The sequence below is a fragment of the Giraffa tippelskirchi genome, chromosome 11, assembly GCF_054371585.1.
Source record: "Giraffa tippelskirchi isolate mGirTip1 chromosome 11, T2T-mGirTip1v1.2.pri, whole genome shotgun sequence".
In the NCBI taxonomy this organism is placed as follows: Eukaryota; Metazoa; Chordata; class Mammalia; order Artiodactyla; family Giraffidae; genus Giraffa; species Giraffa tippelskirchi.
The window spans coordinates 120805481-120816497 of record NC_137285.1 but is presented as its reverse complement, the minus strand read 5'-3'; the positions used below and the strand labels follow the sequence as shown (position 1 = coordinate 120816497).

At 35.8% G+C, this 11017-nt stretch overlaps 1 protein-coding gene across 1 annotated transcript; it reads left to right on the top strand.

Annotated features, from left to right (window-relative positions):
- The first annotated feature begins 9645 nt into the window (after nt 1-9645).
- On the top strand, nt 9646-10599 carry LOC145526787 (olfactory receptor 52H1-like). The gene has a single exon (XM_081543222.1). It carries the CDS (start codon nt 9646-9648, stop codon nt 10597-10599), a length of 954 nt encoding a protein of 317 aa, XP_081399348.1.
- The last annotated feature ends 418 nt before the right edge of the window (nt 10600-11017 follow it).

Genomic DNA, 11017 nt, shown 5'->3' with positions numbered 1-11017 from the left:
AGTCAAAGTGTTTATTTTACAAATCAAATATGATTGTGTCACTTTGTGCATTGAAACTCTTCAATAGTTCCATCCTTTAGATCATGAATAAATATTGTCCTTAGGATCACTGCAGGGAATGAAAGACTAATAAAAAGAGCAATCTTCCATGAAAATCAGAACCTTGCACTTAATTTACATTTATTCACACTTTATGTTTATTTTCATTTCATTTACACTTCCCTGACTCTTTGAGCAAGTAATTTCAAAAGTGATGGTTTTTCTCTTTTGGATTGTCATACTCAATATTCTGTTATTTTGCAAAACAAACAAACAAACAAACTCATTGTGGGTAGAATGCGTGTTGGGTGGGTTTGGGTAGGAGTCATTCATTCTCTTAAGAAACTGTCCCAGGATAAAACCGACTGTTCCAAAATCTCAACTTAAAAAGAAGCCATGCTTTTAATCAAGATGAACAAATTAAATACCTTAGGAGTAAATAAGAAGTAAAGATTCTTATTTTACTGGGATTCTAAAATAAGATCCTTTGTATATGTGTGTGTTGATGTTTTTTCTCTTTTTGTCTGCAACACCCTTTAGAGAGTTTAGAAGAGACGCATGCAAGGACTGTTTCATCCATAGCAGTCTCATAAACCCTCAGACTTGTTTGCTTATTGTTTGTCAATCTACTCCTATATTATGAATTCCCTGAAGGTAGAAAGTTAGACCTAGGCCTCTTCTTACACCCTGTCTTATAAAAATACCTGACACACCATGTGTTCTCAGTAAAGGTTTCATGCATACACAAAATTCATCAGGAACCCCTTCCTCCATGCCATTGCCTCTTGTTTTTCATTTCTCCCCTATCCAGTTTAGATTCCACAGTGCATCATTTTAGTTATTGTTTGTTTATCCTAAATGCAATTTGTCCTAAACTCAACTGTCTCTCTTACACACTCAGTTGACAAAAGATATTCCAGAAAAACAAAGTTAGCCCTACGTTTTGAAAAAGTTGGAAAAAATGATCACATAGAGCACATTGATACTATTGTTAATAAAGTAAGACAATATACCACCATACTTGCTGAGTTTAATCTTCTCAGATGTATCAGATTTCTTCTTGTCTCTTCTACCTGTGTTTTCTCTTTATTCTTTGCTTAGAAATTACTTTTCAAGCTTCAGTTGAAAATCCTTCCTCAGATATTCCTCTTTTAACTCTGTGTATTAGATTAGTATCTATTGTATACATTCTCATTGCACAATGTCCTTTTCATTTCAGGACTTATCACAAGTTTAATAAGGTGATTGCTAGTACATAACTATGTCATTGAGGACCAGGTTAGTTTCTGCCTTTTTTCCATCACATTCCTAACACTTGCAAAGCTCCTAGTTTATTATAGGTATGCAATAAGTATTTGCTGAAGAAAAGAGTTGAAGCATGATTTTTGCTTAATGAATGAAATCCCTATTTTGCGTGATAGGAGTCTACCTGGATTTATGGAGTCACAGAAAAAGATATTTTGTCCACAGTAAGGTACGAGCTGTTTTTCCACTTATTCCTCAAAGCTCTTCTTTAATCTTTTCCAAGTTATTACCTTTCCATAGTTGTGGAAACTGAACATTTCCAGAACAGTTTAAGTATTGTATGAGAGCACAAAGGAAGAGACGAATGGAACAAGGGATAAATTACAGATTTTGACCACTAGACAGTGAAAGTAGACTACTTCATTGAGCTGATGTGTGGTCGTATTGAAGGTCTTCCTATTGGAAGTCTATACCAGTAGACTATACCTAGCCTGGCTATCTATGATCTTCAGACCTGCACTTTGTGTTAGAGACTTGCACCACATTAACAAAGAATTACTAGCTTGCAATCTAAATAATGAGCTGAACACAAAGTGATGATTCTCAACTGATGGAAGATGGAGAGAACTGCCAAGCAAGACTGAACACTGAAGTAAATGTCTAAAAAGATATTTCTTTCTAGAAATACCTTCCCATCTGGGAAAATGGCAGCCACAGTGAGAATTGTTTCCAGCGTTTTATTGTCTAAGGCTAGAAGTAGATGCATTTCAATTCAACAGACATTTCTTGATTACCCACTATGAAACAAGGGATTCAAAATAAAATGAAACATTCTCTGCACCAGAAGTTTTATGAGTTCTGGACTGGACCTGGAGGCATGGCAGAGCTTCTTTATCAAATTACTGATCAAGTCAGGTCAAGACCCCACTGAAACGCAGGTATGTTACCATCCTTGATTCCAGAATTACCAAGCCACCACTCATAAAAGCAGAGGCATCACTTCCTAAGCTGGGAAAGTGTTAATTTGGTTGGATCCTGGCTCATGCCCTAGACTGGCCTGCGGCCTTGGGACCTGAGACCCATACTTCCCTCTAGTTTAGAGGTCCTCTTCTAACTTGTCTCTAATCCCTGGAGATGACAAGGGAAGTACATTTGTACTCCACTCCTCCAGACTTAATGTTGTCCTTCTCTACTGTAAGCATGATCCTGTGTCTTTCTCCCTTGTGGTGCCTAGTCTCACTAACCCTGGGACTGCTTTTTTTTTTTTTTTCTCTGGTCCGTTTTATGCTTGCTGTGTTTCTGCAGTCTCCGGTTCTTACCCTGACATTGAAAAACAGTTCCAGGACCAGGACTTCCAAGGTATCAGCCAGTGGTGACCTTTATTGAGTTTTACTGAGCAGGGAATAAAGCTGGTGAGAAATGGAGGTGGTGGGAAGGAGAGAGGGAGGTGGGGAAAGAGTGGGCTTTAGGAAATAGGAAAGGCCAAGATTAGAACTTTGAATAAGATTCTATTAATAGAGATGACATGTATGGTAAGAGTATGACATGACAAAGAATTATCTATTAGAAGCTTAATTCTGAGTCCCTCTCCCATTGCTTTCCCCAAAATGTTTCTAGATTTTTCTGAAAAGTAAAAGTGTTAAGTGCTAAGGATATTAAAAAATAAAAACATTTAAAGAGAATAAATGGCCATAATAGACTTAGGAATGGTTATAGCCAACTGGGGTCCACCATTTGGAAATTAAAATTTGATATGCCCCTCAGGGGCTTCCCTGGTAGCTCAGCTGGTAAAGAATCTGCTTGCAATGCAGGAGACCCCAGTTCAATTCCTGAGTCAGGAAGTTCCCCTGGAGAAGGGATAGGCTACCCACTTCAGTATTCTTGGGCTTCCTTCATCGCTCAGATGGTAAAGAATCTGCCTACAATGCAGAAGACCTGGGTCCGATCCTTGGGTTAGGAAGATCACCTGGAGGAGGGCATGGCAACCCACTATAGTATTCCTGCTTGGAGAATCCCTATGGACAGAGGAGCCTGACAGGCAATAGTCCATGGGGTCACAAAGAGTTGGACGTGACTGAGAGACTAAACACAGCACAGCCTGCCACTTGAGAGACTTAGGTTATTTTGTGTAAACGTGGGTTTGTATTTGTGAATGCATTTTTGAATGTGTCTTATTTTGGGGGATGATAGGGCAAGCACTAAGATATCCACCTGTCCTACACACCATGGAGAGGCACAAATAAATACATAATGGAGGTGAACGGTTACTTTCTGAAATGAGTCTTCAACAGTCTTTCTGGACCATGGACCAAGCATGAATATCCCCTTTATCAAAAGGGGCAGAAGGGAGATCTTCACAAAGGCACACAGCATAAAAAGAAAAATAATCATAAGGCATAGTTTATAACATTTCATGATCAAGATATTATGGAAGGACCTATCCCATATTTAACTTAGTGCTGGAGGAAACAGCATGTGGAGATATAGGACATGCCATTGCAATATACCTAAGCTTAGAAGAGAGGAAGAAAATGCTCAGCAATCAGTCACAGACAAGTAAATAAGGTGGGACTAGAACGCGTGCTGAAGACAAAATTCTATTTCGGATTCTGTCATGAAAAGGACTGTAATCAAAGACAGAGATAGTACTGATTATTAAAAAGAATGTATCATAGTGACTACAGGACAGTTTCAACAAAGTATGAAAATGTAAAGGCAGGGACCTTTCCATTGTTATCTACTTTGAAGGTAAGTGAGGAAGGTTCTACTAATTTTTCTCATCTAGCTCTGTACTACCTTCCAGACCATCTCAATGGTTTGTAGTGTCTTGTTTTCCTAGGTCTGTCGGTGGGAGTCTTTACCTGGTTTAGAAGTATTTAATATGAGAAGCAAATTTTCATGCTTTTCTAGATCTTCCATTTTCAGAGTTGAAGTGTAGGAGCCTGTTGTGTTTTGGTAGGCTGTGAGGGTACAAGATTGAGGGAGAAGAAGATGAATTATAGGGTAGGTACTTGAGTAAACTGTGTACACAATCAAGTCAAGGAGAGTGAAGACCAACAGCACCCACCGTCACTCATTTATTCAATAAATATGTATTGAATGCTCTGCAGCAGACACTGAGCAGGGGTAGAACAATTAAACTAGCAGACATGATATCCATCCTCTTAAAGTTTACCTTTTATTAAAGGAGAAAACTAAATAAAATGTGATAAATGTTCTGTTTGGGTAATGTGGAGTGCCAGGAATATACCTGGGAATATGATCTAATTTGAGTATAGTTCAGGAAAGCTTGCTGTGTATTGTAGAGGAATAGAGGTTATCCAGAGGGGAGTCTATTAAGCTGAAGAAATGTCCAAGATCAAACTTAGGTGCAAAATAACTCAGACAAAAATAGTCCCAGAAACTGAAAGTCATATTGAGGGTGACATATTTGGTAGACCAAAGTTATCTCCCTTTTGACATGGGAGACACTTTATGGCCTTTGCCACTTGGAATCTGGTGTTAGTTAATATATTATTTGTTTCAGACTGAACAAAAGAAATCATTGAGGGTCTTTTAAAGTGGCATCGAGGAACTACATGATGACAGTGGTGTCAATAAAGCCATGGGGCCTGATTAGGTAGAAAATCAAGACCTGTATATAGATTCTTCAGTTATGAGGTATGCCAGCAAGAGATGTATAGATGTGGATACTAGTCACACAACCAGTAAATGTGTGTCTTCAAATTAATATTCATTTGCTTACAAATGGGCATATTTTAAATAATCTTTCCAACCACTCTGTAATGCCAGGAGACAAAGTAGAAGACAAGAAAACACAAGACAAACTTTGCTTAAAGGTTAAAGAAATGAAAGAGCGATGATGTTTCTTTTACTACTCCTCTTTCCATCAGTCGTCTATCAAATGACACATTTTACCAGTTCTGTCTCTGAAATAAGTTTATTAATCTCCTCTGTGATGTTCGTTCAGGTCTCCATTGTCCACCTCACTGCAGCAATTATCACACTCTAGTGCTTTTTACACAATATGTTCTCTTTCCATCTGGGCACACATTAGGACTTAAAAAAAATTTTACTGTTTCAAAGTTTATAAAACAGTTATAATGGTTTTCAAAAAAACGCAGAAGATTTTCTGGCTTCCTATATGCTCAGAAATCAATTGTATCCTACATAAAATATCTAGCCTTTAAAAGTAATATCAATGATACTGTTGATTAAATTTAGTCTGAGAACTATTTGGAGGGAGATAGATCTCTGTCAACCTTTCCTTTTTATTTCATGCAAATTGTTTATTTAGGTTTTTTTTATTATCCATGAATCATATTTGTTAATTTGTATTTTCCTGAGTATCATCAATTTTACTTTACTTGTTAAAACATCAGAATAAATTTTTTAAGTATCACTATTGTTAGAAAATATATATTTTTATCATTAGAGAGTATTTTTATCTTGATTCTAATCATCATGCTTACCTCTTTTGTGCTTTTAGAGACTTAATTCAATTGTTTACATTTACCATATTTTTCTCTTTTTAAAATAATTAGTTTCCAATTTTTGGCATAATATCAAGTTATAGAGCAAAAGATAATATTTGTACTATTCTTATTATAGTATTTCTCATTCACTTGAAAGTGAGTTTAAGACTAAAAGTTTGAATATTAAAGCAGCATCTAATACTTTTTGAAGTTTTGCCATTTAGTGAGATTGTTAGTGCTATATCTACATTTTTGTCTTCCTTCTTTATTTAATGTTTGTTGCTTACTTATTTACTTAAATGTATTTCTTAAAAGCATTCTTATATGGATTTTAGATACATACCTTTTAAAAAAAATTTAGAGGTTTTATTGTGACTTGATTTACATGTATTTTTTTGATTCAGAAGGAATTTTGTTATAGTTAGTGTGAGTTGTGAATCTAGCTACATTGTTTCTATAATAGACAATAAATAATTGTCAAACTATCTGTGGAATAATTCCACATTTTCTCACTGATTTTTGATTCCTCTGATTGCATATAGTATTCAAGTTATGACTCATTTGGCAGTTATATATTTTGCTCTTTGGGCATATTCTTGAGCCATCATTATATTATGTAATTTATTTATGTTTATTTAATTTATTTTTTATATTTATATATTTAATAAGTATATTGAAGTTAATCATGCCATTTTAACTCAAATAATATAGCATTCATTTATTATCATTTAAAATATGTTCTTAACATGTATTTTATTAATTTTAAATATATTCTGAAATTATATTATCCTTTAAATATAAATCTTAAGTAGACTTTGTTATAATAAAATAATTTGCAGTAATTATTTCTTAATATTTTATTTTGATAAAAGCTCATTTTATAAAACAAATTACATACATATGAAGTTAAAAGTTCAAATTTCTTTCCTCACCTTACCCTGAATTTGAGAAATATTGCTTAGAATAGTTGATGTCTATTCCTCTAGCCTTTTGAATGCAAATACCATGAATACAAAATCAACATTAACATAATAACATTATATTGCAATCTTTTTCCACATAAATATATTTTGGCATCTTTTAATTCCCATAAACATTGCTTTACCTTATTCTTTTTCTCAACTTTATATTCTTCCATTATACAAAGAGATTGTAAATGTTAAAGTCATTTTCATATTTAAAGTTAAACTGGTGTCACCTTTTCAATTTTCATATTTTTTATATTATAATTTCACTCAAATTTCAGATTATATGTTACTACTATGAATATCTTCATGCCATTTTTTAAATTTGTTTAATTGAATCTTCGGAAATATTCCTTAGTTGGAACTACTCTGAGGCAATGAATATGTGCATTTTATGTTTTGATACATATTGCCAAATTAGTTTCTAAGAATGTTACACAGTAAATCCTTGTAAAATAATTATAATAGTTCTTCTTTCCTCGGATTCTTAACAGAGTTGGACATCAAAGATATAAACAATATTTATGACTTTTCTACTCCTACAATATACCACATCCTTGTTTTATATTGAGTTTAATTATTTATGAGACTGAGAATATTCTACATATGTGTTAAAGATTAGAATTTAGTTTTACATGACTTTGTTTATATTACTGTCAATTTCCCCACTGAGTCAAAGGACTTTACTGTAGTGATTTCTAAAAATACCTTAAATAAATATTTTTTTTTATGATAGTGTTTTGTATTTTGTAGCTCTCTTTGATATCTGGCTTTACAGAAGACAAATGGATTCTCATATCAGCGTCTGCATTCTATCTCTCATAATATATTATTGTTATACATATATCTACTATTTTTTTAGAAGATTCTTTTCCCATACAGGCCATTACAGAGTATTAAGTGGAGGTATCTGTGCTACATAGATATATATATTAACAGAATTTTGTATTTTTCATTTGGATTAGTCTTTAATTATGCTATTTTTGTTATGTGATTTGCTGCCTCCTGTGTAATTTTGCTTCTCTATGCATTGGTCTCTACTGTAACTGAATCTTTTTTTCTTTTTTTAACTGAATCTATTTTTATGAAATGGATCCCACCTAGATTTGAACACAGATGATACTGATACTGCTCCTGACTGCCAGCCTTACCATTTCTGTCTGGAATTACAATCTTTCCATTTCCTTTTTCTCACTGGTTAGGATAGACCCTGCATCACATCTGCCTTTAATTTTGCAAGGAATGGTAAGTACGTTTGAGTTAGCCTATGCAGAAATCTTGATGGGAAATGACGGTATGTAAGACAGAGCAGTCAATGCATGGGTAGTAAAAAGTGGATGTAATATAGAGATACTTGGGGAATCAATGCCTGCAATGTGATAATTGTTTGAAAGATGAATAGGGTGACTGATATGAGGGAGATATGACTAAGATAATTTCAAGGCTTTTGGATATAGAAACTGATGGTGTTACACTATCAGTTGCTGAGTTGAAAAACATCATAGGAGAAACAGATCTGGGGCAACGAGAAGAGAAATGTGGTAGTTTGAAACATACTGAGTTGTGTGCACTTGTGAGGTTTCTAAGTGAAGATGGCAGGCGTAGGGCAACTAGTTGCAAAAAGTACAAGCTAGCTCGTTCCAAGACTGAGAGGAATATTTTCAAAATTATAAACTTAACAGTCTTCAGCATAGAGTCACAGTTAAAGTTATGGTGTTTGGAGATATTACCCATGTGGAGTTTGTCAACCTAAAAGCAACAGACATGGACAGCACTGAAAATTACCAACACTCAAGAACAGCTAGAAAAGGGTGGCTCATTCCCTGGTGGCTCAATGGTAAAGAATCCACTTGCCAGTGCAGGAGATTTGGGAAGATTTTACATGATGCAGAACAGCTAAGCCCGTGTACCACAACTACTAAAGCCAGTGCACCCTAGAGCCCATGCTCCGTGGGAAGAGAAGTCATGGCAATGAGAAGCTAATGCACATCACTCACCACACAAAAGGTCCATGCAGAAATGAAGACCCAGCACAGCCATCAATAAATATTAGTAAATAAATAAAATAATATATTAAAAAAGAACAAGTAGAAAAACGCATGAATACTGAAGTTGGAGTAAAAAATTTCTGTGTCATGTCACAAAATAAGACAGTTTGGAAGAAAGGCTCAACTGGTTTGATGAAGTTTCATAAGACGGAGTAATTTTACAGATTAGATAGGGTCAAGAAGGTGATTGCATAGTGCTGCCAGGAGACTGGGCTCCCTCTGCTGGGGCAGTTTCCCAGGATTACGAAGAGGGTTCTATTCTTTCACCAAGACAAATCTGACATAGTAAGTTACTGGAGAATGTCTGATCTTGAAAACTTTTCCAACCTGGGCATATCTAAAGTGGCAGAGTAAACGACCTCAATCTTAGATTTTATAGAAGAATTTTCTTTGTCTTCTCTTTAGATTTGTAGGGTGTAGAGAAGAATTAAGAAGAGACTGCATGGTCTGCTTTGGTTTCATACATTAAGCCTATCTTTTCAGCCCCTTGTGACCCTTGGGCTTTACACTGAACTTTTTTCCAAATCCCTGACCAACGATGTTTCTTTGCCTAATATTATTTTTGCACATATTTTCTTATAAAACTTCCTGAGTTGCCGGTAGCCAGGCAGGACTTGCAGGACATACAAGTTACATGACTTGTATCTCTGGGAAAAATTATTTCGATACCACTTCTATTAGTCACTTAAAATTGTGACTAAAAACTTTGCAAATATTTATGAGTAAAGAGAAGAGGATAGTTTATCACTTTCTAGAGCTGAAAGTGAGCAGGTGATACTGAAGAAGGCTCAGAGATGCATGTCTGTAAACAATGTTAACAATCAGTCATGAACTTTTTATTTCCAGTCTGTGAGACACAGCCTATCCAAGATCATGATGGCCACGTTCAACTTGACCAGCGTCATGAATCCAGGTTCATTCATTCTGCTGGGAATCCCAGGACTGGAGCACTTCCACGTCTGGATCGGGATTCCCTTCTTTATCATTTACCTTGTGGCTCTTGCAGGCAATAGTGTCCTTCTCTATCTTATTTCCATGGAGCGTAGCCTTCATGAGCCCATGTTCTTTTTGCTCTCCATGCTGGCAGCTACAGATCTCATTCTGTCTAACACATGTGTACCCAAAACATTCAGCATCTTCTGGCTGGGTCCTCAGGAAATCACCTTTCCTGGATGTCTTACTCAGATGTTTTTTCTCCACTATAGCTTTGCCATGGATTCTGCCACCCTGCTGGCCATGGCATTTGATCGCTATATTGCTATTTGCTTCCCCCTAAGATATAACACTATTCTCACCCGTCAGGTTATTACTAAGATTGTAATGGGTATTGTCAGCAGGAGCTTCTGTATCATCTTCCCATGTGTGTTCCTATTAAAGCGACTGCCTTTCTGCCAAACACTCATCATTCCACACACATACTGTGAGCACATAGGCATTGCCCATCTCGCCTGTGCAGACATTTCCATCAACATCTGGTATGGTTTTGCTGTGCCTGTAATGACTGTTACATCAGACCTGATCCTCATTGGCATCTCCTACACTCTCATCCTTCGTGCTGTCTTTGACCTCCCATCTCAGGATGCCCGCCAGAAAGCCCTCAACACATGTGGCTCCCATGTTTGTGTCATTCTTATATTCTACATACCAGCCATATTCTCTGTCCTCACTCACCGTTTTGGTCACAATATTCCTCACTCCTTCCACATATTGATTGCCAACCTCTATGTAGCCATTCCTCCTGCACTCAATCCAATCATCTATGGGGTGAAAACCAAGCAGATTCGGGAAAAGATAATCCTACTCTTCTTCCTTAAAGGGGCCCAGTGACATGAGACTGAGAGTTTCGGAAAGAAAACAGGTAACCGTGTCAATTTTGGAACACATGTCATTTTTTTCAAAGCTAGAATACAATGACAAATTAAATTTTTATGAAATCCTAGAATTCCACTGTGAGTTGGAAGTGGAACTCCAACTTCACTTCATTGTAAGAAGCAATGAGACAGGATAAGGAAGTAGATATCAAGAAGGGAGACAAAATTTGAAGAAGATGTGTACCTGAAAAGATAGATCAACAAAAAGTTTCTATACCATTATGAAGTAGATTTCTGAGTCTTATAGCATAAGATGAGGATCATGTATAATTTGGATAGACTATTAGTTTTATAAATAGGTTATAAGAGATAAGGAAAGGTCTACCAATTTGAAATATCTTTGTAGGACACTTTCCAGTTGAGAGTTATAAAAG